The sequence below is a fragment of the Ascidiella aspersa genome, chromosome 2 (genome assembly GCF_963924565.1).
Source record: "Ascidiella aspersa chromosome 2, kaAscAspe10.2, whole genome shotgun sequence".
In the NCBI taxonomy this organism is placed as follows: domain Eukaryota; kingdom Metazoa; phylum Chordata; class Ascidiacea; order Phlebobranchia; family Ascidiidae; genus Ascidiella; species Ascidiella aspersa.
The window spans coordinates 12,068,524-12,095,082 of NC_139448.1; the positions used below are offsets into that span (position 1 = coordinate 12,068,524).

General features: G+C 37.2%; 2 protein-coding genes across 2 annotated transcripts; both read left to right on the forward strand.

Moving 5' to 3' along the window:
• The first annotated feature begins 4,561 nt into the window (after positions 1-4,561).
• Positions 4,562-11,545, forward strand: LOC146163703 (NACHT, LRR and PYD domains-containing protein 3-like). Its single transcript, XM_083381712.1, has 7 exons — positions 4,562-4,757; positions 4,998-6,772; positions 6,948-7,109; positions 7,380-7,541; positions 8,177-8,335; positions 8,839-9,018; positions 10,225-11,545. Exons 1-7 carry the CDS (start codon positions 4,643-4,645, stop codon positions 10,306-10,308), a joined length of 2,637 nt encoding a protein of 878 aa, XP_083237838.1. The 5' UTR covers positions 4,562-4,642; the 3' UTR covers positions 10,309-11,545.
• Positions 11,546-12,285: 740 nt separating this feature from the next.
• LOC146163704 (P-selectin-like) lies at positions 12,286-26,264 on the forward strand. The gene is made up of 20 exons (XM_083380569.1): positions 12,286-12,378; positions 12,760-12,848; positions 14,414-14,547; positions 15,251-15,301; positions 15,549-15,711; positions 16,321-16,487; positions 17,182-17,305; positions 17,732-17,803; positions 17,898-17,935; positions 18,351-18,501; positions 18,771-18,841; positions 18,925-18,981; positions 19,708-19,821; positions 20,725-20,919; positions 21,509-21,697; positions 22,192-22,395; positions 23,181-23,375; positions 24,331-24,525; positions 24,890-25,078; positions 26,089-26,264. The coding sequence occupies exons 1-20, from the start codon at positions 12,286-12,288 to the stop codon at positions 26,262-26,264; spliced, it is 2,667 nt and encodes an 888-aa protein (XP_083236695.1).
• Positions 26,265-26,559: the final 295 nt, after the last annotated feature.

Consider the following 26,559-nt stretch of genomic DNA (forward strand, 5'->3'; position numbering starts at 1 on the left):
TACTTTGACCGGATAAAGCACGGTTGTGCGAAAGCTTGTCGAGAATCAATACATTTGTCTTTATATGGTGCCACCTGCTGATTAACCTATTAAGAATTAGACAAATACGGTATTTACAAAGCTTTCTATTTCGGATATTTAAATCAATTGCGATGATTTTAGGACGTAGGCTATTCCGTCAAGCCTATAGGTACCGTACTTGTTCTCACGTGAACGCGCGCATTAGGTACATTATTGAGATTCTCCCATTGCTTGAAACAACGGGATTGACACGGCGCCAATATATGCATAGGGCCTTCGGGCTAAATAGATTTCCTTAAACAGCATGTACAAAGCGCAGAAAAAATATAGTAATAAAATGTAGTTTGAAGGTGGTGGCATGGCTTGATGCCGCCTACTGAATCCGCCCCTGGATATTACTGCATATTTGGTTTTATTATATATGCCGTTTCCTTAGTATCGTCACCCAAATAGTTCCTGTAAGCTGCGGAAAACAACATGTATTCTAATCACTGTAATCAGATATATATTTTTATGGTAAGCCTATGGCTACTACTATGGTTGCCATACGTCCGGATTTCCCCGGACATGTCCGGAATTTTAGTGTTCAAACTGCGTCCGGGGGGAAATGCCAAAATATACTTACAGGTCCGGAATTTTTTTAAAATTGTTTGTTGCGTTGCGGGTAATTATTTTATTGTTACGTCAAAAACGACAATACAGCGCTCTATTTGGGATACAAGGATGAGTGGAGCTGGGCTAGTAGCTGAAGGCCTTATATCTTGGTCGATATTGCAAAATTTAGAACATGTCTGAAACGATAAGAGCGTATGTTCACTTAAAAAAATTATAAAGCAGTAGAAAAATAGCGCAACAAGAAGTCTGTTGCAGACCAAATAAGAATACCAAGAAAATTGTCGTTTTGTTTAATGCTTAATGAGAATGCATTCGTGCATTGCACTATAAAAACATTTCTTTTCTGTTTGTGTATAGTTTCGTGTTTATCCTTCTTTCACAAAAAAACAATGGCGGTAATACTTTGGTAATATTCTAAAGTTGGTTTACCATGCAACTGAAGTAAATTTGTTATGGATTGCGCAGTATTAAATAATAGTAACCCTAGCCTAGAGATCACCAGAGGTCAAATCATAGATGTCAGATGACCCAATAGTCTAGTGAATTCACTACACTATGTTAAAAATCCACTCCGGTATACAATGGATAGGCAAAGGATTGCCAGTGTGACGTCATATTGACATACAATGTGTTCATACCTCATTTTAAAAACCGCTAGTGTGGACTAAAGAGTGTCCGGATTTTAGGCCACGAAAATATGGTAACACTATACTACTGGTAAAAACACTAACGGACTTTGTAAAATATTGTATTTAGGGCTAAGCCGCACATGGAGAATGTAATAATATGGTCTTTTAGAAAAGCATATGCCTTTTTAGTGTTAATAAGTCTTATTTTCCGCCTGGTTACATTAGCTCTGGAAAAAAATACTTTTGAGGAAATTAACGACATGGAAACAATCTTCACCCGATCCGTTAGAAATTAGTGCATTTTTAAGCAAAAAGGTCTACGACAATTAGTGCATCCAAAGGATCAAAAAGTCCGACTTTTAGACTTTGAGGTCTCGGACAATGCACTTATTTGACTTAACAATGTGCTTCAAAAGATTAAGTTTAATAATACTTGACCTACCTAAACCCTAACGCTAACCAGCACCCTAACCCCAATAATGTGCATTGAATTAATAATTACATAAACGCTTTAGGCTCCAATACCTCAATTTGTGACGTAACAATCCTATGGTACCATAGACGAGAAACTATATCTTCTGCCCACCTGAGTTTGGGCTTTTCCACCAGCATTCAAATAATTATTACATTAACGCACATTATTTGGGTTAGGGTTCGGGTTAGCGTTTGGGTTGGGGTGGGTCAAGTGTTATTAATGCCATCTCACACTTTTTGTAATCTTTTGTGAATGTTCAACGAATATTTTCAATTTATCTACGCCGGGAGTTTACCTAAAGGTCCAAATTAGTGCATTGCTAGGACCTCAAGGTCTAAAAGTCTAGACTTTTCTGCCATTGGATGCCCTAATTGTCGCAGACCTTTTTGCTTAGAAATGCACTAATTTCTAACGGCTTTATGTCGTTCGGAAAATTGACTTGGTCAGCAGTTTAAGAACTCTATGTTGTTCAGCCAAGCTATAAAAAGAAAGCCAAAAAATGGTGGGTGCTGTATTGCATTTTCAATGCGTAAATTTGAAGCACAGTTTGTATTCGTAGTGGCACTGAATAGAGATCACTAGTAGCACCTTTGTTGCGTGGTTGCTATTCTTGATTATTTTAATATGGATCTACATGTTTTAGATTGGTGACATATTCACTTATCGAGGATAAATATTTTGGTAGAGTATAAGTTTAAAATTTTCGGAAATTGAAACATAATATAAATAATAAATAATAAATAATGAGGTATAAAATCAAAATTTCAATAAATTGACATGTTCAATAAAATGTTTCTGAAACAGAAAATCTTAGATATCATCTAAAGCTTCAAGCAAGCAAGACCCTTTATGCAACTGGCATTAAGCTTTGTAATGTTGATATGTTATTCAATTAATGGGCGCTCTTTCACTATTGTACGTAAAAATTAATAAAAAATTGTTTTTCTTCAAATGCCGCTTACCACAACGCATGTTGTTTGGGTTAGGGTGCGGGTTAACGTTTGGTTGAGGGTGGGTCAAGTTATTATTAATAATAAACATAATATTACTTGACCCACCCTCACCCAAACGCTAACCCGCACCCTAAACCAAACAATATGCGTTGTGGTAACCGGTATTATTATTTATTTATTTATTTTTTTTTTGCCTAACTTTTCACGTACAATAGTGAAAGAGCGCCAATTAATGTATTGAAGATTTTGAAAAAGATTTTAGGTGTTTTTAGATAAAATGTATGGTAATTCTAGATGTTTACCAAATGAAAAAAATGGCATCTATGTAATGTTGCATGCCAGTCTTGTGGATTAAACTCCAGCCATAAGACTAAAATTATACCATCATCAACGTCGAAATAAAACAAAGTTTGGAATTATAGACAAAAATAGGGCATTTATCTATAATTCTATCACATTTTTGTCTGGGGGGTGTATTGCTAACTTGGTTATGATGCGAGTTAGCCTTTTAAGTGTTATTATTCCATTTATTCTCCCATATTTATAAAATTATTAGGTTTTTAGCAGCACAACTTCTTGAGATATGACACTCTTAAAATCTTGTGCTAAGATCGCCCCTGAGCGAACTGAAATATATCTCAGAAAAGAATTGCTGCCAATATGCCGAATTATTTCATACAAACATCTTTTGGCTTTATCCATCCAGTAAACAAACTTTTGGCAAAAATAATAAAAACAATTAATATTTATAACTTTGAGTATTAATATTCAAGATATTCACCCTTAACTGTCTAGCCAACAAGCTAAAACTTCAATGAAATAAACTAGGAGGCAATTTCTTTGAAAAAACTTAAGTTCAAAAAATCCCTTAGCAATTAAAGTAGGCAAAAAGCAATTATTAGTGACAACGTTACACAGTTGAATTTGTGTTGGCTAACACTACCAAGTAAACACACTTTGAGCAAAAAAAAAATAGATATTGTTACTTTGAAGGTATTATTGTGTATTCCCTGTCGATTGCTAATTATATACTTGACTAATATGACATGTGTTTTATTGGATATCCTAGGCAATTAAGTATCCCCATGTTATAATATATATTCATATAAATTATGTTATTCTGTGATGCCATACAACAAGTAACCTTCTGAAAGCTGTAAAAAATCAAATATGCACCCAATTGTCCTCTATCTACCCAAATGTACAAGTGGGTGCATGTTTAACCTTTGGTTCACCTGGTCGTCGCAATTTTTGTGCTAGACCAGGGGTGTATAATGTTTTTGCTTGTGTCAGCTGATTAAAAGTATTTTTTTTACTACCAGAAAGATAATCACTTCATATGTTTTGCAGTAAAATATTTTTTCATTTATTCTTACCTGTGCATACCAAACTTTAAACTTTTTTAATTTTTTAAAACAGCTACAAAACATTATTATTTCAAAGACTCATATTGGCTCTAGTGATGTAAAAACTTTGCCCAGGCATACATATCAATTAACGCTTTACAGTGTCCAAACCTTAATTGTTATGCAATATGCCATAACTTTTTAAATTGCCTGCCCACACTAAACGCATAGCCTCTTATGACCAGCAACTGTGATTACATGTGTGACTGCCATATTACCGACAAATTCAGCTAAATTTTAGAACAGTTCAGAAGTTAAATTTTTGCAAAGTTTTGGCTAAAATTTGTATTAAATTTACAGCTTCGTAAGTTACAATTATGCCACAGCAGGTTGTTCTGCCACAGCAGGTTGTTCACTGCTGTTCTAGACTAATGTATAAGTGAAGAATTATATTTAATATTTCCACAAACTTACTTGCTCATGACTTTAATATTAATGAACGTGTTTTCTTAGTATTGTATATTTCGGTGATTGGATTGTGAAAGTTAATTTTACTTAACATTGTTTCTCATTGAGCCAAACTGCCAATGGAGGATAAAAAAGATGGAATCCCCCAATTATACAATTGATGGCAATGGTTCAAACCTTTTATTCGGTGATCTCCACTACCACATTAGTCAACCCCCTCCTCCCAATATAGAAGAAATAAATGCTGCAGGTAGTTATGCATGTGCTAAGTCCTAATTAGTTGCAAGAGTGATTAGTTAATGCAAGCCTTTTCAAATTTAGAAGAAATGCCCATTTTACAATTTTTTTTCTCGTTTCGTTACTTTAAAACAAGTTGATGGATTCTCAAGTCACAACCCCTAATTTAAGAAGCATTGTGTTACGTAATATAGCTGTTTAGTGCATTTTTTAAATAGAAGTGACTGATTAAGACGACATTTTATATTTGCAGTTGTCAAACTTCAAAAGGATTTATGGAGACAGGCCGTTGCTTCTGCTGGCGAAGTAAGTTGTCCTGTTGATTTGGATCGTCCAATTCGTCCAGTGTCACTACAGATTAAAGCTGGTGTTAAACGACAGCAAGATGTCACTATGCCCAGCAGACGCAGGAGCGAATTTGAGAAGCCTTTTGGTGTGAGCATGTCCAACGTTAATTTAGATCAGCTGTTCAAACTTGCAAAGCAAAACGCAGTCCAGGAAGCAGCATCAAAGTCTATCAATATACAGGCAAAGGAAGTTTGGATTGATACTCACTCAAATTCTGTTGGCACAGTTGGCCATGCTGGAATGGGAAAAACAACCTTGGCAAAAATGCTGACGCAGAACATCATGGATAAAGTAGTTCTGGCTGAAACAGATTTCATCATTTACCTGCCTCTCAAGTTGATCGACTTTAAAAGGGAAACAAGCTTTGTGCAGTTTTTGTTGAGTGGGTTAAATTCTGGATGGAAGTCTGAACCAGAAAGAGATCGGATCCTACTTGATACACTTAACAGGTCCAATGTCGTGATAGTCTTGGATGGACTTGACGAAGCTGCCTTTGACAAAACCTCCCGGGTTGGTGTGGTCTATGAAGATTCCCTGTCTACTGCTGATGTCTTTCTGAAGAATATCCTAGCTGGAAGACTTCTTTGTAAGGCCAAGAAGCTACTTACTTCTCGTCCAAGTGAGTTGTATGACCTTTACCCTGACTATCGTCCTCACTTTATTGTTGAAATCCTCGGCCTTAGTATCCAGGCACAAGACGACCTATGCGACCAAATCTGTGGACCTGAGCTCTCACCCAAAGTGAAACAAAACCTCCATGACCATTCGGAGTTGTCCGCCTACTCCCACATACCAATATATTGCATCATGACGATTGTCTGTTTGTTCCAAAACATCCTGAACAAGGCCGAAGACCAAATCATGTCCATGACCGACGTTCTCTTCTTTGTTCTGTCCAAGTACATGCGAAGCGACCACTTGCGTGATAACCCTTGTAAGCTGAACAACCTGGCATCTCTCGCTTGGTCTGGCCTCTCTTGTCGTCAAGTAGTGTTTACCATTGAGGAGTTGCAGGAAGCTGGTATTGTCAAAGATGAATTTCAGGCTTTCCTCAACACCTTTATCGATGACACGCCAACCCTACGTTTTAGAATCTTGGAAGGTGACAAACGGATCAGTTTCAGTCATCTTATATGGCAGGAGTTTTTCTCGGCCTGTTACCTGATTTTTCTTGTTCCATTGGATGAATTTTCTGCTTCTTTGCCTTCACTGAAGCACTACAATTCACGGGTGGTGGTGAAGTTCATGTATGGTCTCTGCAATGTTGATATTTTCCACAAGGCCAAATCCATGTTTTCTAGCTTAAAACTGAATGCCTGGCAAGATAAATGCAACACCATGATGCGATTTGTATCTGATTACACCAGAGAACTGACTGTCACCATTAACCAGAAGCACATTCTTTGCCAAGTATGCAGCTGGGTGCATGAATCGAAAAACACGGATGTGCTTAAAGCAGTAAAAGAAAATCTCCCTGAAAGAATTGACCTGCTTGGCATGCTAAAATCTCATGAGGTAGTCTCAATTTGCTATGTGCTCCGTGAAGACAGCAAGCTACGTATCTTAAATGCTGGAAAGAAGTCAAAACTTGGGACAAATCAAGCCCTTCGCTTTGCTGGCGATGCGTTTTCACGATTTCTTGATGGGACCAAAACACTCTTCTCTGATGAAAAACTCGAGGTAATGGTGTAACACAATTTGTATTATCAACCATTTTATTCTATTATTCTTTTATATTACTCAACTTTGTATTTGTTTAGTGTGAATTAAACTCTTTTAAGCATTCTACATACACTTTGTTTCCAGAGCATGGCTCCCGGGTTACTAATGTACACCAAATAATCTAATTCTGCAGGTTAATTGTATCAGTCTCTGGCAGACCCAAGTTCTCCAAAGGGACCTGGTGGCAATAAAACCACTCCTCAGTAAACTGCAAATTCTCAGCTTCCTCGAGTGCGATTTATCCCCAGACTTTGTGGTGCAACTTGCCCAGCTGCTGAAAGACAGCAACATACAAGTATGTATATGTACCATACCTTGTTTATAGACTTATCTGTTTGTTTTTGTTTTTCTTGCCAGAAGAGCCTATTCAATGAAGTACAAATTATAGTTTATGTGCTTTAAACTAAACTAAATAACAAAAATAAATATATACAACTAATGTTTCCTTGTTTTTAAGTTGTGAAAATTGTAAAATGCTTTTACCTTAAAACTTTTTTCGATGTATGTATGACTTATTGCTATGTTTTGCCTTGGTTAATCGAATCGTTATTTTTGTAATTTTCAGCTGGAGCTACTTGATCTAAGTGTTAATGATCTGGGAAATGAAGGTGCAGAAGCCATTTCCAAAGTTCTAGCCAAAACACAAAGATTGTACTTAAGAAATTGTGGTATAACTGATACTGGAGTTGCCCACATATCAAAGGAGTGCAGTCTTCTCACAAATCAAGTATGTAATTGTTTTCTAAAATTACAAAAAACAATTAGTATAACCTTTCTGCATATTGTAGTGTGAAATTCCTGTAATACTTTTAAACTACTTCTACTTTCTATTTTTTGATTATCAAATTGTAAGACTAAACTAAGCAAATGTTGATTTTTTTTATATAATTTACTTTGATAACTTAAATGGGTGATTGGGTTGCATATTGAGTTGAATTAGCCTAGATGCTGAACATTGCACAATGTTAGTAGATTTATTATAATATAGTGTGAAGATGTCTCATAAGGGGCCACATCAGTCATGTCTTGATTTATGTTAAAATCATTTCCCAAGACATTTGCATTTTAGATGTATTTTTTATCAATAAAAAACAAACAAAGTCAATGAAGCATGGGGCTATGTAAAAGCACATGTCATAGTTGTAGCTGATGCAATATGTTTGTCTAATTGTAATTGCTGTTACTCAAAAAACGAATACCCTACAATACCCTACAAATGTGGCTGTCAGCTTGTTGTACAAAAATGTTCGTTTGTACTACAATTTTAAATGATGCTTTGAAAAGGAGATTAGGATTTTTTTGATCAACCCTCATCTCATTGTAGAAATCCCCATTTGATTACTAGTTTCCTGTTTTCCACAGATGACAAAGCTGGACCTAAGCTTTAATGAAATTGCTGACTCTGGTGCTATGTCGATTTCGCATTGCCTTCACAACATACAGTGCCTCAATTTGCATGACTGCGAAATCACAGAGACTGGCATCCATGCACTTGGCGATGGTCTTAATTCATGTGAAAAGGTATTTTATTGATAATTAAACTTAATTTTTAACTATATTGTTTATCATCAATTGCTGGTTAGTTTTAATAATGTGTCATGATATATACTATAACCAAGGAAGTAGTTCTCAACTTGTGGTATGTGGGCCACCAGTGGAACGGCAGGAGCTTTCATGTCTATGGTGTAGTTTGGGAAAATGAACTTGAATATATATATATAACACTGTGGCTTCCTTAAGTTATCTCTCTTTGACGCATTCAACCGTCTTATTTTCTAGCATCTCTGGCTAGCTCTGGGAGCAAGGGTTTTTTATTTTCTTTTGGACACCAGATTGTACTCAATAGTAAAAATGCAAAATTCATATGTGTGTGACTACAGTGTAATAAATGGATTGAAATGGCTTCTTTGTTAGTCCCTTACCCTTTGCGTGTTTCAATTGGTCTAATTTCTTTTTAGCTTACTCCATTTTTATGCCATATATATAAAAAAATAATTCTAGCAACGCAATGTTTTAAATTTCAGATCAGTCTAACAATCAGTGGAAATGTGATCGGTGATAAGGGTATTGCTGCTTTTCAGCCACACTGGCACAAGTTTGAGTCCATTGGCTTGGCAGACTGTGGTTTGAGTGAAAACTGTGTTGACACAATCGAGAATAAACTGCAAGAATTAACCCTGGCCACCACTTCTATAGAAAGCTTGGTAAGCTTAAGTTTGATTTGAGTGGAAGATTTTTTTAATAGTTCGTTACCATATAAAACCGTTATGCTTCAAAATTTATTAAGAACGTTTTTTATAAAACAAGTAAATTTACTGTTTTGCTCTGTTTATATTCGGCAAAGAGTGACTAACCAGAGGTGAAAATGTGCAATAGCATATTGATGTAAACAAAAGTTTTTTAGCATTGATATTTAATAGTCGGACATTTATAAAACAAGCAGCAACTTCGCAAGAGGGCGATAACGATAAAATGCCTTGTAACGAGTTAAACGTTACAAAATTGCGTTTTCCCTAATAAGGCGTTTCACAACACTGTGTTCAAACAAAACGCCTACCCACTGGAAAACTTTGTTAAGCCCGTTGAAGTATCTCAATATTTGCGAAGAGGTGGGTACGCGGGAATTAATGGCAAGAAGAAACGTTTTCTTGTAATGTAATATTGCGTCCTTTTTCACGGCAAGGCGGGCGGGCGATGGGTCCTATAGGTGTATTGCTGTCATTGGTAACCATTTAAAGTATACCTGAATAGACAAGGCTTGGGTATTTATCTATCTGTGTAAGTCATTTCGCTGTGTTTTAGTTAAAACGCATTTTTCTTTTATAACTTATAATGTTATTAAGTCTTGGAACCCCCCAAAAACTTTGGGTTAAGTCGATTTAAACCAGGAGTTACCTACCGTCCTACTGAAAAGTTGATATATCGAAAAGTTGATATATCTACTGAAAGTTGATATATCGCTTTATCCGCTCAAGTTATTCTACTCGTTATTTTTAATTGATGTTTGAAGGTCATTTTGCTCAGCGCTGGGTATGAGTGCAAACTACGAAGTTCGATACCTAGGAAAAATAACTTTAAGCAAGTAACGCATACCGCGATTTGTTTTACACGCTGTGGTAATGGCGCAATTTTGGGGGCTATTTTTTATTAGCATTAAGATACATTCTTTTGCCCAGTGTTAAGGTTGGTGCCATGATCACTAGTAATAAATTAACTACCCTAGTTTTGCCATATATTTATGATGTATGCCCTTATCCATAAATGTTTGGCGTAACTGTTTTATATGCGCGGGCGAGTAGAACAGCAGCCATCTACTACTCGGCTTAAAAAAAGTACCATCCAATTATGTCGGATCTACTGCTGCTTTAAATGTCTTCTTGGCGATAACATTTTGTTTGCTTGCCTTTCAGCCCCAGGTTCGAGGCCTATACCGGCAAACATTGCGGCGCAGTTTCAGGAGGCCTGCTTCACAGTCGACCTCATCGCTGAACTAAAGAAACACTTTTTGTACGATCCTACAGAGATTCTGTTCTAATGCGGTATCTAAGTGCTAGATTTAGGTATTTTAATGTACACACGGTAGTTATTTCTTTTTTTGCTTGCATGCTTTTAACACATTTGTTCACTTTCCACACTATTTTACCCTTTCCTGCACTATTATCGTTTTATGCTGCATGTAGCCAAAAACAACGCTCTTCTATACATTTTTATCGTTCTACTTTTTCTTGCCCTAAATCCAAAAATCACTTTTAGCTTGTGTTATGCGAATTATGTGGAATACATTTTATAGTTGATGTTTCGTTATTTTTTGTGTCAAAACGATTGTTGTTTAGCGTGTACTGCCATCACTTTTGTTTACTCTGACAACGTGATTCAAGGTAAAAATGTTGCTACAAATTATTGTAAGACTTTAAATTCTATTTCAGCTTTCATGGATATAAAGATAAATAAGCCCTTTGAGTGAACAACTGTTTAAATCGTTTTTTTTTTCATTTTGAAAAATGCATTTTTAAGAAGCAAAAAAATGCGCCGATGTTACAAATCGTTCTTAATTGTTGGTTCCAATATTGTCGAACTATAAAAGATGCAGAAATACTTTCGCTGGTTATATTTTTTGCTTCTACAGTTTAATGCAGTTTGGCTAATTACTAAACAAGTTTGTTTACTAACTTTTTCTTTAAATGATAAACCACACGTTTAATGACAGCACAAAAATGACAAAGGCGGTAAAATTAACGTACACTGACGATAAATTTTTCTAAAAAAATACACTAATATGCATTTTATTTTGGTGCTATCCTGACACGTTAATTTTCGAGGAGTCAAATATCATGCATTCAAAGTAGCATTTAAATATTTTTTCCACGAAGTGCCTATATCGACTTCTATTTGTAACGCATTTGTTTGTTCCATTGTAAATGTTTTCTATTATTGTTTGTGTCGCGTTTTTTGTCATTTCATATTTCCACGGTGTGTAATATCAGTCATTCATTTCCCTTATTACCCTTTCGTGCGGCCTTTTAAAATGTACCATTACAACATAAACGGCAAGTTTTGCGTGTAGGTATTTTTTAATAATTTAGTTTGTTATGCTTCTGCTGTCGAGAATTTTTTTATTTGCTGTGATATCGTTCAATGCCATTTGTTATCACATTGCACTGCAGTTCCTACTCTTTTTTGCCAATGGTGTCCTTTTCCGGTCGTTGAAGATGCTCGCAAATCGATTTTCAATAAAGCACGATTTTTAATCTTACTGGAGCACTGTCATTGTGTTGGTCCTATGCTGAACAGGCTAAACAATGTACATAAGCATTTTACATGTTAACTTGTTGATCTTTATTGAATGCAGCGAGGCAGCGCATTCGTTCGCGTTAACTAACTTAATAACAGTGGTGTCAACAGCGCAATATGACACCAACACCACCAGTCATTACCATCGATCGCCCCCGACTAACACAACGGTGGCCAATTTTGTAACCTTGAGTCTTCGATTTCCAGACATGAGGCCTTCGGGGCAAAGCATGTTTTAAGAAGTTTTAAATTAGCGACAAGCGGTGAAATGAGAACGCGTGAAACGTTTGCGGCCCCCTGTGCAAGCAAAGCTTTCGTTGTTGTAGGAACATTGAAAATGATGAAGAACATTTTACCGGCGTTATTGGCATCTTTATTTGTTCTTTCGACATACGTCGCAGGTTTGTTGTAGTTATGTAGATCGGTCAGGCGCTTTGGAAAGAATACGGACGCAAGTTATGCAAAATATTGACAGACAACAAGTCATGTCAAACCTCTATATCAGCTAAACTGACCTACAGCCTATACCTATAGGTTTTAGTGTTGCGTGTTATACCAAACGAAATAATCTGTTCATAATGATTTTACCTTGAGTTTCTTGACACGATGGTTGGCCTCGCAAGAAAACTTTATAGTGCAATTATTACATAGGTTGTCACGTCGGCGAACACGGTGCGGAGATGACCAAGAAACGGGCGAAGAGACAGACCGTTGCCGAGCTGGATATCACCAAAGATCTACGGGAATACTTCACAAGCTGCCTACTCGACAAGGTAAACTACTCGAATCAAATTAAAATTCTGTAATGAAACTACATGATGTTAGAATCAAACTCGCAAAGTAAGCTGGAACAATATAGAAGCGCATTTGTGTTTTTTTTTTAATTTTGCAACTGACCAAATTCGTAGGCTATATCACGAAGTTATTAGAAGTCCTGGTCCTGGTAGCTGGTACCGAGTATTTTTTTGAACAGAGTGGTACCATAATTTTTGTTATTTTTAATAATATTTTTTGTACTATTGCGCATACACAAATGTATTACATATGCAGGAATCTTTTTTTTGGAGGGGGTTATTTGTTACATTGGGTTGTTAAAATGGGTCGCGGTATGAAAAAGGATGAAAACCACTGATGTAGGCCTATATTTTTTGAAGGTTGGTGAGATTTGGTCGTGGAAGAGCGTAATTGACTACACAATCCTCGACACTTTTTGGTATTTCAACAGCGGCTCTTCAAATTGCAGGTGATCATTTAGGTACCCTTTCATGTTAAAATATTTTTTGGGTGAAGCTAAAATGTAGTTCTGATCATCTTTTTAACCACATATGGTGTACATATTACTGAGTTGTACCACTAAACTACAATCGGTGTTGCACCACCATGTACTCATCGAGTAATAAATCGACCAACGGGGATAAATAGAAGGTGTTGAAAGATGACAAGTGTCAGAGGGTGCTGTAATGAGAAACAAAAACAAAAGGCCTACAATTACAGTGTTATTGCCTTACAGGCTTTTAAACTGAATTTGGAAAATTAAACTATTACCCAATTTTTTGAGTTAGAAAAAAATCACTTTGTGTCCTAATAGCATATTTTTTTTATAGTTTAAACGTCCTAATCACAAACGTACGTAAAAGCGTTGTAAATATTAGGGAAATGATTGATGCATACGACCAAAACGCCCTCAATTTTATCTGTAATTCTTCTATTTTTTTTAAATAAACCTTTAAAAACACGCAATAAACCCCTGGGAACATCGTGGTCCGTGGCACACCGGTTGCGGAGCACTGGTTTGGACTGACGTTGTACATTTTGTAAAATAAGTGAAAAAAAAATGTAAAAATGTAGTTTAAAGCAATTTGTTACACGAAAATTAAATTAATTTCGTCATTGACTCGTGCTAATCTTGGATTCGATAAGAATTTTTTTTTTTTGATTGATTGATTGATTGTTGTTAAGAAAGGGAAGTCGAATCTTCACCTGGACTAACGATTGGCTTGCCTTACTTACGCGCCCAATTTTCCCCGCCTCTATGCTAAGCCCGTCTTGTTTCATATACGTCACTAAGTTTTTTCACACATTTCAATACAAGATACTAAAAATGGGAGCAAGCAAATGCTTTGTAAAAATTTCGCTTTGTCGCAAATCTTACGCCGAACGAAACCGTATACTGTTAACGTCATATTGGGAACTGCGTAAGCGAAACCGAAATTTTTTGGGGGTTTTCGCTGCGTTTCGCTGCAAATCCATAACACGGCATTTACAGTGAAGCTCAAATAATTACTATATGAAATCACCGTTTCCGCGCTAAGTAGAGATCGAGATTTTATTCACCTTGCGATGGATGGGATTATGGGAACATACAGTTATATGATTGAACCCCGTCATATAGAAGTCTATATTTGGTGGACCTGTATAGTTTAGTTATGATAGGATTAAAAGCAAACGCTGACCCTGCTACGACTCTATACGTGAAGTTTTTAACATAGGAAGTTAATTTGTGAAACAATTTGATTGATATAGATTATTTCAATTTAAGTGAAATATATTTTTTGCACACGCAAACAAACTATATATCGACTTATACGTCTCATATTTAGTTCGTTTTTTTCTCAATATATTACATTCGCCCTACTTTTATATACCATTTGTTACCCATTTCGTTTATATGGACCCTAAAAAATCACAATAATAGTGAAAAGCAATAAAAATCATCCTATTCGTCGCACATATTGATTGACGCATTTAATAATACGACATGCGAATAGCAATTAGGCTTTTACTACTTATTTGTTCATTTCCTTCCAGCGTGGCCGCCAACAGCGACACAGTGGAGTGCTGGAAGCAACGTGTTACCATCTATCTGCGTAACAGCTCATACTTAATTCCACCGTGTTATGAGTGCATTGACGCGTACGGCAATGACACATCCAACGGAATAAGTGGGTAACAAAGCGCGTATAGTGGTTTCTGGGGAAACTATCTTTTTCGTCACTGGTTTATTCAATGCCGGCGTTAATAATTTGATTAGGCCATAGTTCCAACCTTAAAGGCTTAAAGGAAACTATAAAAGCAGCATCACGTGAGATAAGTTACAGTCAAATGGTGTGCGAAAAATACTACAGGAAAACATAAGCATCTGAATATATACCTATTCTATGAGCATAACAAAACAAAATTAATTGATGGTGCGTGGTGACGTCATTTAAACTCACCCTTTATTGTGCTTACGGTACTCCGGGAATTTCCGCTGAGGCAATATATATAGCCCCATTCGTGAAAGCGGATGCTCTGAAAGTTTTGCGGTAAACAAGACGTAATAGGACAAAACATATGGTGATGCTGGGCTGCATAATAAAAAAGGAAATAATAATCAGATTGGAGTGTGAAAAACAATATATTTAATTAACTAGCAATATAAATAACACAATATAAAAAAAATAAATAAAAGTATAAAGACTTATGTTAATCACATTACAAAAGTGATCCTGACCTCCCCTAAAACTCGTGTTTTGTCGAAAATTCATTTGTTGATCATTTACTGGTCAGTGTATTTTAATGGAACGTTGAAGGCTTATTACCAACAAAAGGCTTCTCTTTTTATTGGTTTTATTATTTCAATCTTAATGTATTTGTGTTCTACAGTAACCTACACTGTCGTTGGAGGTAGCAGTATTCTTTCTGCAAACAAATTCAGTAAGTTGAATTAATAAGTAAAAAGTTCTTGTTAATGTAATTTATGTTTAGCTATAGTCTGTTTTCATGTTTCAATTATTTAATTAAAACAAGTTTTTAAACATTATTGTTTGACGTACGTGTAACACCACGTGTTTTTAGCAGTAAACGTATACTTCGCCTGCAATTAAGGGGTACATCTGTGTCGTTTCAACTTACTTTTTGTTATGCCTAAATACACTTTTTTATATAATTTATTTCACCTAAGAGCTGTGCACTCCACCGGACCCCGATCAGCCATTCCGACCCAACTCTCCTGAGCTTCGTCGCTATGACGAGTGCAACATTAACAACGTCATGTTCCCAACGGCCAGGGACAAACTTGACTTCCCGACTGTGTTTCAGTTTATAGACGCGCACACACAATGCGGGTAAAGCACCAACTCTTGTTAAAATAATTTGTATTTTCAACTTCATATGAAAAGAGTTTGTGACGCGAAGAAGATACAAATGTCAGCAGGCTTCTGTCTATTTATATATATACAATTTTTATAATAATATATTTTTATTTATTACTCGATAATGAGTTATACGGCGGAAGAAAAAGGCGCACGAGAGATAAAAGATGGACATAGCACCTCATAAGAAGCGACAGATATACATTTAAAGACTGGCCCATTTAACTCGAAATCTCGCGATATTCTTATTTACTATATTAAATAGTATATGTTTTATTAGTCTTTTTTGTTTAAAGGGCGCCATCTAACGTCTATATTCCACTTCCACGTTTTTTTTAAATTGTCCTTCGTTTTTTTATAACAAAATACAATTGTGTTTTATATAAGCTATTAGCAGTATGAATTCACTTAACCCAACAGATGAATCAAAAATGGCAATCTGCTGAAGTTATTTATTGTAGGTTGCGACAATTCCAAGGGTAAATTTTTAAAGTTAAAAACTTTGCTTGACATATCCTCTGAGAGTTAGTCGAGCTTGGTCAAAAACACTGGTTATTTCGCCATGTATTTATGATGTTTCAGGAGCGAATTCGCTGACTGTGACGCCAACAACCAGGCTATTATTACGCAAACCGAACCGGAAGTGACGCGGTGGCCTTACAGGTATGACGCCCTCACCTTGGATTCATCGCCACTAAAGCCCGCCATCGCTTTGTGCAACGACAGAGTCTTCCCTCCCACAAACCCCGGTTAGTTTTGTAAATAATTTGGTCTTTAGAACACAATACACGTTTTTTTAGTAATTTCAATAAAAACCTTCTTTCCTGTTATTTTTGACCTTTTTTTCTCTTGTGCGTGTTTTAGCGTTTTTAATCTTCACTTGTATTTTTACACTAATGATGGCATGAGGTATTGTTTGTAACAGCTAAGTGTCAATTTTATCCAATATAATGGCTTTAATATTTTTATTGGAATTTGGTCTTATTTCTGATTTGATCTGTAAAACGAACCTATAAATAACCAAAAACGATTTTTGAGTGTTACATGCAGAGTACAAATATAGGAAGGGTGAAAAATTTCTTGTTTTGCCACTAATCATTAGTAACTGAGCGTGATCAACACAAAGCTGTATTCTCAGATGTAGCCGTGCTGAAAAAGCACTGATCAAAGACTACAGCATACTCATAATATTGCTCCAGGTGTCTTCTAAAAGGCTAATTTTTTACCAGTTCTGATTGAAACCGCGTTGCACAGTCAACGCGGTCTCGGTTTGACCGAGGTCAGGAGTTGGAAACACACTACATGCTAAAATAGTCTTTCCAAAGGCATCCCTCAGTAGTAGCGTTAAGTTTTACCATTTTAGGCCAATTGTTTTCTTTGTAAATTTTCATGTGACCTGGCCCAAAATTCAAAAAAGCATGACTTATTATTATTTTTATCTAGTGTGGACATCCTGGTCGTCTTGTAGCGCCACTTGCGGCGGTGGTGAGCAGACGAGAAGTCTCAACTGCCAGGAATCGGTATGCGCAACCACACGGTCACAAAAATGCAACGAAAACCTTTGTCCGTAAGCCTAAGTTTGGATTTGCTTGTATCTAACAAATATATCGACTATATTTTATGAAATCTGGAGTAAGCGCATCTCATCTATCAAAGCGACGTCCCCGAAATGGTCATACGAAATTCGTTCAAGGCTATAACTTTTCCAGTGGTTAATACCTAGCTTTTAACTAAAAGTACTTCTCGACTATAATCTAATTCTAAATTTTAAATATAGGATTGCAAAATACATTCAATTTTTGAAAATGATCATCAGTTTCATATGAAAAACACCGCCGTTTGTAACCATAATTATGTGTTTTCTACTCGAAAGGTCGTTTAATATAAGTAGATACTTTGTTCTGGTTTTATTCCAAGGATGATTTAATGTGCGATTTATTTGTTTAGTTTATTAACTGTTATAAATTGGCAATTTATCGTTTTATCGTTACAGCATGTGTCAAATTTCAACTCTTACAAGAAAGACATGTGGTTCGTCCCTTTCGAAAAAACAATGTCTATCAATGTGAGTCAAACATAATATCCTTAGTTTAATATGTAAACGTTGCATAAAATACGGATACTACCAATGTACTCATCATTAAAAATTACTGTTTTAGAGATTGCTGTTACGACCAGGGAAGGTGTTATCGTAAAGGTGAGTAATTTAAATAAGGAAAAATTATTAACAAATAAAGAATCAGAGGCCATAAGCGGTAGGCATGTCCGATAATATTGGATCGGAGCCGATACCCCATTCCAAGTGGCACTATCGATACCTGTCCGATACCAATTAAATTTAGGAATTTCGTTCATAATTTGCGATTTAATGTAACATTAAAACTTAGGTTTACAACTTGAGGTAACTCAAATTCCTAACACTAAAGCAAATTATGGCCTATTAACTAATAGAAAACAACATAGACGAAAACAAGTTTTCCTTAGATTAAGTTTCAATAAACTTATCTAAAGATTCAAAATTACACACTCTATCTTAACTTTGCCACTTTTAGTAACGGGTGTTTTTAATACGACGGTGTGAACTGATAGCGATTTCTTTCCTAATATCACAGACGATGCTATGACCATCACAAATTTTGCACCCACCGTTCAACCTGACGTTCCATTTGGTGGAGAGCCGGGATTTCCTGGTTCTACCTTACTGCGGTGCAACTCCTTGTTACGTAACAGAAGATGCAGGGTAGGAAATCGAAGGGCAACCCGGTGGGTATAAAAAAGACTATTATTTATAAAATGTACTGTTTCGGAATTACCAATGTGTTAGGAGTTTTTAGACTGCCCCCAGACATATGGGGGAAATTATGCGGGGTTTCAAGTAGTCTCTCTCCTTATCTTACAATCAAAACTTTATTGTGACGGGGAACAATTTCCCAAAAATTCGCAAAAATACTTGAAAAAATGTCGTCTCTTCTTTTCAACATTCAAAATTTCCAATTTTTAAAATATTGTAGTAATATTTTGTGTTGTTATAGGACCACTTGCAGCAGAGTCGGCTGCTGCTGGGACTCGGTCAATAAGCTTTGCTACCGAGCTTCGTTTACATGTAAGTGGTTTCTGAAATTTTATGCACAACCGTTCAGTTAGAAAAACATAAGTTTGATGTCTCAACCTAAACTTTATTCACAGTTACCCGAGTGCGACCGGACTGCCCACCTGGATTTACAAATCCGCCTCGCTGTGACGGTAAGGCGTACGTTTACTTCTGATGGCACAACGTTACTTTAACGGATTTTGGCAACCATTACGGGGAGGCTCAATTGAATATTTTGCAACATTTACATTTTGGTATAGCCGTGATAAATAAACTTAATTTAATAACAAATACCTTCGATTTTTACTGTTAGAACCAGGGCTGTGGGGTCGGGTTTAAAACAACTCGAGTCTAACTTTCGTGTCCGACTAAAAGTCGGACTTCCGCCAAATTAAACGCCTCTATGAGTCCCCATGTCTAGCTACGCCTCTGACTCCACAGCCCTGTATTCCGCATTCCTGTAACCAAAATAGGTTTGGGTATAGGCCTACAGCAATTGGACTAATTGGGGTGTTATAGCGTTATACCATGAGTAAAAAATAGGCTATTGTACCTTATATACTATCTTACCTTTACGATTATCAGAATGTTGCCATACGGTGTTAAACTATAGCGCTTCGTCTGACTTGTGGCTCAGATAGTTTTAAGTGATCTTGCTCGAGCCCCAAGTCTGACTTTAGCCAAATTAATCAATCTGTGGCGCCGTGAGTCCAGAGTCCGGGTCCAAACCAAAATTTTACCCTTAAAACCTTTCGCAAAAAGTCTCTATTCAGTGTTTAACCTAATTCAGTCTTCAACCTCTTGTAAGGTGCTTAATTCGTTTCGTAACATGGTTGAATGTGGCGGTAGATTTTTTAAAGACTATATGTTTTTGTCAGATATCAACGAGTGTACTGCGAGTCCATGTATGAACGGCGGCACTTGTCGGGACATGATCAACAGTTTTGAGTGCGACTGCCCGGTTGGAACTTTCGGAAGCACTTGCCGCATTGGTGAGAAGTCGGTGATAGGTTTTCTAAGTTAGCTGTTTAAACGAGAAAAAAGAACGTGGCAGTTCGTTGTTATACAATCTGTTATCCTAAGCCAGGGGGTTACCAAACTACGGATCGCGGGCCATATCCGGCCCGTCGGGTCAATTAATCCGACCGACGGCATATCATCTTAATAAAGATAAAGTACAGTTGAAATGTTGTCGGATGCAATTTCAAACTAGATTTGTTAACATTGAAACTGAACTACAATTGATTACGACTCACTACAACAATAATCAAGTTAATAAAGTTCGACAAAACAAATTATATCCACGATGGTTAGGCCTTATAATTACAGTATCTGGCTTTTTAATACCATACACATGCAAATAGAAAAGTAAATAGCGTTACCGGATTTGGGGAAGGATCAGCCTTCAACCACAAGTGATTATACAAAGGGATTTTAGCAATATATAAGTTTGAAATGGCGAGGAAAAAAAAGTTGCGAGGAAATAATCGTATCAACACAATTACGACTTTTGCAAAAAACTAAGTAAATAAAACACAGCAACGCACATAGCAATAAATAATACATACATGTCATAAACTGAAAAAATATTATTTAAAAAAAACATCAGTATAAACGAGGCGTTGTGAAATTACCGAAATAACGATGCGTTGACCACTGGACAGTAATTGAATAATTAATCACATGGAACACGGTTGCAAAAAAAAAGTATGGGCCCTTGTCCTATAGGTTATGCAAAACATTGCCCATCTGTAAAATTCATATAGTCAGGTATTGCATTTCTACTATATGCATGTTGCCATACTACTGCTGACTCATATTTATTTCGGCTTTGTCAACACAGTCTTATGATTTTCAAGTAAGACAACCTTAGATGCATAAATGATGCATTCTAGACTGTCCCAGTCCCCCGGTGCCCATTGACGGTTTCTTCGAAACATCACCGGTACCTTCCTTATCCCAGTTCGTGATTGGCCAGGTAGTTTTCTATTTCTGTGAAGTGGACGCGCCGGTTCAACTTGAAGGGCCCTTGACCAACCTTTGTTTACCTTCCGGAACTTGGTCCAACGCCGCCCCGGTTTGCAAAGAAGGCAAGTTATGTGGTTTGCATCCTGTACTGTAAGTACTAGAATACGTGGCATATAGTGACACTAAACGACTTTCAGTAAATCTGTTTTAAACAACCAAAGATCAGTGCTCACTATTCTGCGATGTATATTTTATGTGAATCAATACCTTCGGTTTAAATGAGACGACATGCAATACCTTTTAGAATATGGCACATATAGTTCAGTTTTTCGTCTAAATCGGCGCTTTGATCGTGTTTATTGGTTTACCCTCGTGTAGCTTATTTGCAAACCCTCGAACTGATTTGCTCTGTTTGTTGCAATGTGAAACTTGACAGCACGATAACACTCACAAAACGTGAATGCAGATATATTTTTTATTAGGTGAAAACAGTTTTATTCGCATTTATTTTCTCTCAAATACCATTTTTATTATTGTCCTAACCTCCAATTTTAAACATACTATCGCCTAAATTCACCTTGCTGGTATGGTTTCTTCTATCCATGTCACCCCGTCGTACGAACATATTGTTTTACGCCATGTGATATACCGACACACACAGTGAACGTTTCAGGTAGTTTTAAACATTGACCCTCTATCGGCTTGCTGCAGTTTGCGTCCCACTACCAGTTCCAATCGGAGGATTTTTTACGACCACAATCGTCCCGACCCCACTTCAATTCACAGTGGGTGACGCGGTCAGCTACTTCTGCACGTCTCCGAGAGTTCTCGTTGGTGCTGACTTCAACGTTTGTCAGCCTTCTGGAAACTGGTTAAATTCGGTGCCGCTGTGCAACACAGGTGTGTATTCATTCCCTTCGATTCGCTCGTAATTTTCTGACAGGCTGCTTATGTTCAAGACTTTTACCTCAAGCGGTGTTTCCCAACCAGGGGTCCAGTGTCCCCTAAGTGGTCGGTAAAAAGGTTCCAGGTGTCCGTAAGTGCACTGGAATTCGCCAATTTGAAAAATAGTCCTTGAATTTGACTTTAAAAACAATATTTTTCCGTGACTAGACAGTAACACAAATGGTTTCAAATAACCCTGGTTACATTTAGTTGTTTGAATTTGTTAACTTAGGAATGAAATTTTTTTTAACAAAGGTGTCATCACTAAAATGATGTTTTATTTTGTCGGATTTATAACGTCTGATAATAACAATGCGCATAACAACGCCTTCGGATATCAAATATTGATTGTTTAATTTAGAAGGTTTAAGCCACGTCGCCAACATCCATACAGGCATTGGTAGTTCATTGGCTTACCTCTTCCATACATCTGTGTATTACATTTCCAGTAGTGGCAATATGCTCACTGGCATCGCTGCCTGTTCCAACTGAAGGCTCCTTCACAACTGCTTTGGTGCCAACGCCAGCCAACTTTCCCGAGGGTTCCGTGGTCAACTATGTCTGCAATGCACCGAGAGTACTGGATGGAATTTCTAGCAACATGTGCACTTCGGGCGGCGCTTGGGCCAACGGAGCTCCACTGTGCAGAAATGGTTGGTTTTATTAAGAGCTCTCAGGATGCAAAATAAGTGTAGGATCGCAGGTTTTTTTCGTAGATGTGTTGCGTGTGAAAACCCTAGTTTTTTTTGTCGAACGTTATTAACTTGATTATATCGTTAAGCGAAGGGGACATAAGAAACCATACATAAAAGCTGTAGGGAGGCCTAATAAATTCTTAAGTGAAACAAACTAAGCAAACCACTGGAAAATAACCACGTTTCTTAGAAATAAGCAAATTATAGTATCTTCTACAACACTGCAACTAAAATAAGCACAAATCTTAGAATTAAGCACGATATGGCAACCTATGGATAACTAAGCTGTTATATGTTTACCGATTCAACAACCAATCTTCCTATTTTGTTGTATACTTATGATTCACTATCGGCAACTTGGAAATTAGTTTGCCTTGCTTTGTCAGGCGCTGCATATAGAAATCCTTGGTAAAAATCAGGTTTGTGCCAAACCATTGATTTAATGAACTCGATTTATCGAATGCGCTAAAAATACTAGTGCTGTTATGTTTAACATTCGCAACTGAATTGTTGTATAAAACGTGCAACTATAATAAAAACTAGCGACGACAAGTTCAGATAGGCTACTGAGGCATGGCCTTAAGCTCTCGAAAAACCTGTTTATGATTAAGACATAGCATCTGAACTTAGTTTAAAGGGTATTTGTAAAAGGCATGAGATTATTGTCGGTAGGGCTTAAGCGTCCAATGTAAGATTGAACACCGTTACGCATTATTCGGATACATAATTTTTGTGCTTCACAGTTTGTTCGCTGGCGTCGTTGCCTGTACCGACAGAAGGTTCCTTTACGACTACTTTGGTGCCAACACCAACAAACTTTCCCGAGGGTTCCGTGGTAAGCTATATCTGCAATTCCCCGAGAGTGCTGGATGGAATTTCTAGCAACATGTGCACTTCGGGCGGCGCTTGGGCCAACGGAGCTCCACTGTGCAGAAATGGTTGGTTTTGTTAAGAGCTCTCAGAATACAAAATAAGTGTAGGATCGAACGTTTTTTCGCAAAATGTCTTCCGTGTGAAAACCCTAGAAATATAGTCACTTAAACTGCACAACTTACATATTTATTTTTATTCATAGACAGGTTTACCATCTGCTAAGACCAAAAATGTATCACGCTACTGATTATTTAGGCGGGTCAATTATATTTTTTGAGGGGGGGGAGGGGGAAGGAGCATTAAAATAAAAATAATGGTTCTCTGCGCCAAATACAGCTAAATCGTGAATTTCTTTGGTTGAAGGCAAAACTTTTAATTTGAAAGAAGACGTGACGTACACCTTCGGCCAGGGTTTACCAAATTTTTTTCATAAAGGGCCAGATAATTGTAAGGAAAATTGTAAAGCCAAACTGTTAGGATTTACGAATGTGACCAGATATAATATTTGTTGTCGAACTTTATTAACTTGATTAACGTTAAGCAAAGGAAACATAAGAAACCATGCAAAAAATCTTAGATTATAGCACGGTATGGTAACCCTGTTCATACATAACTAAGCTGTTATGTGTTTTACGATTTAACAACCAATCTTACTGTTTTGTTGTATACTTGTGACTATCGGAGCTTGGAAAATAAATAGTTATCTCTGCTTTGTCAGGCGCTGCATGTAGAAATCCTCAGTAAAAATCAGGTTTGTGCCAAAAAATTGGTTTAAGGAACCCGTTCTACCAATGCGCTAAAAATACTGTAGTGTTGTTATTTTTAATATTCGCAACTGGATTGCAGTATAAAACGTGCAACTATAATGGAAACTAGCGACGGAAAGTGCAGATAGGCTACCGAGTCATGGGCTTAAGTTATGAGATTTATGTAGGTAGAAGTTGTCAAAAAGTAAAGCGTGCAATAAAACAGTCAACAACTTTACTCATTATTCGGATACATAATTTTCGTGCTTCACAGTTTGTTCGCTGGTGTCGTTGCCTATACCGACAGAAGGTTCCTTTACGACTACTTTGGTGCCAACACCATCTAACTTTCCCGAGGGTTCCGTGGTCAACTATGTATGCAATGCCCCGAGAGTGTTGAATGGAATTTCTAGCAACATGTGCACTTCGAGCGGAGCTTGGGGCAACACAGCTCCAATTTGCAAGTTTGGTAGGTTTTGCAAAATTTAAAAAGCTTTAGTGCAATTAAAATTTAAAAGGCTTAGTGCAAAATCTAACTATAACCTTTGAGTGTTTTTGTCCACAAAAATGTAAATTTAACTGTTTAGAAAGGCTCGTTATGTGTAATTGTTTAGTGTTAGTATATTTTCCAAACTTTAAAACAGGTTTACCAAAAAAACGGCAAATTTCGCAAATCTTTATAACTACCTGCTAAACCATATTTACTTCAATTGACATGGTAATCCTCTATCGGTGTGCTGCAGCGTGCTATAATTTGTTATGTTTGTTATAATTTGTTAGAATTGCCTACATGAAACGGGCCGACACCAATTGTATTTAACTTTGGTCTGCAGTTTGCCCAATTCCACCAATTCCCACCGGAGGTTTTTTCACGTCGCTGATCACCCCGAACCCCGTGCAGTTTGAGGTGGGCGCCATAGTTAACTACTTCTGTAGTTCTCCACTGGTGTTGGATGGAAGTAGCACCAACCTCTGCGCGTCGAACGGAGTATGGTCAAACACGGTTCCCATATGCAAAACAGGTATAGGTGGGGTTAGATAGGCAGGTTAGCACGAGTTCACGTGTGGCCGCTTTCTGGTCGGCAATCGCTTTTCAAATCGTGTTTCGTTTAACCCTTAGCTCAGGAGTCGGCAACCTTTCATATGCAGTGTGCCAGTTTATGAATATGGTAAAATAATATCAACAACACACGTGTCAAACATTTTCTATGTTGGATTTGCACTATCAAGCTCCGGATTCGGTTGAAAACAACCAATTCAGCAATCCACTCATAGGCGCTATGGAAAATATGCCACCATATGCTATTCCACCTTAACAATTTACAGTTTACTGCCTTATCAATTTCGAAATTTGGTGCTGCGCTTGCGCAGACGTCGGACTCCGGTAGTTTTATCTAGTCTTGCTCTTACCCTAGTCCGACTCCGCAGCCCTGCTGTGATCTGATTAGTCGCAAACAACAAGTTTAACGCCCACAAAAAATGTTTAATACAACATTTAAGACACTATTTTGTGACACGAATTGAAAATGTGTGCAACCATTTAGTTAGCACTAGTGTTAGTGATGTAATAATAATGTTAATGATGTGGTAGTGATGCAATAGTTGCACTTTCTTTAGGTAATATAACGTGCGCGGTAAATCATTTGGCGTGCCCTGAAAAATCATCTCGCGTACCAGGGGTTGCCGACCCATGCCTTAGCTGATCCTTACTTTCCCGTCATTTTCTGTTCATTACAAAATGACACGCAAATAGGAAGGTTTGTTAGCTCTCGTGAATTGTTTTGGTCGCTACCAAAAGAAGCTAAAGTCATTTACCTTATAGTTTTTTCAGATCTGGATAGGTCAAAATTATTTTCTATAATGAAGACAAACTCATAATTTACTGCTGCATAGGCATCTGTCCTAGGATTATTTAACGAATAAAAAAATACGTTGGTGCAATGGAGCACCCTGAAATAATCACTGGTTATATGCAAACAAGTTCTTGTTCCTCTACCGAATCCAATTCGAACTTATCTTTAACGTTTTCCAGTTTGCCCTCCTCCCCCGTCACCGGCCAACGGATCCCACGAACCGATGAAGACGGTTTACGACGTCGGCAACGTTGTGATATACAACTGCTTCCCGGACTTTCCCGTCAGCGGTCCAACGACGAACATGTGTCTCGCGAATGGCGGCTGGGCCAATGGCGGCCTTATGTGTGGATAAAAACGCCTTTGCTCATCGACAAGGGACATCGTTACCTCAATCTCTTTATTTGCAATACCTATAACATGCAGAATCCTGTAAACTGCTAATGGTTTTAGAATTTCAGACACGACCTTTTCAGTTTACATTGTAACACCTTTTTACCTCGGTAGCCATGCGTGCAACTGGTCACGTGTATTTTGTTGTAATAGACAAGATTCTTAAGCAGCATCAATAAATACTGAGTGAGAGGGAAATATTTTAAAATATGAGTTTAATCTTTGTTCAATTCCGGTTGCACACATAATAGAACAGT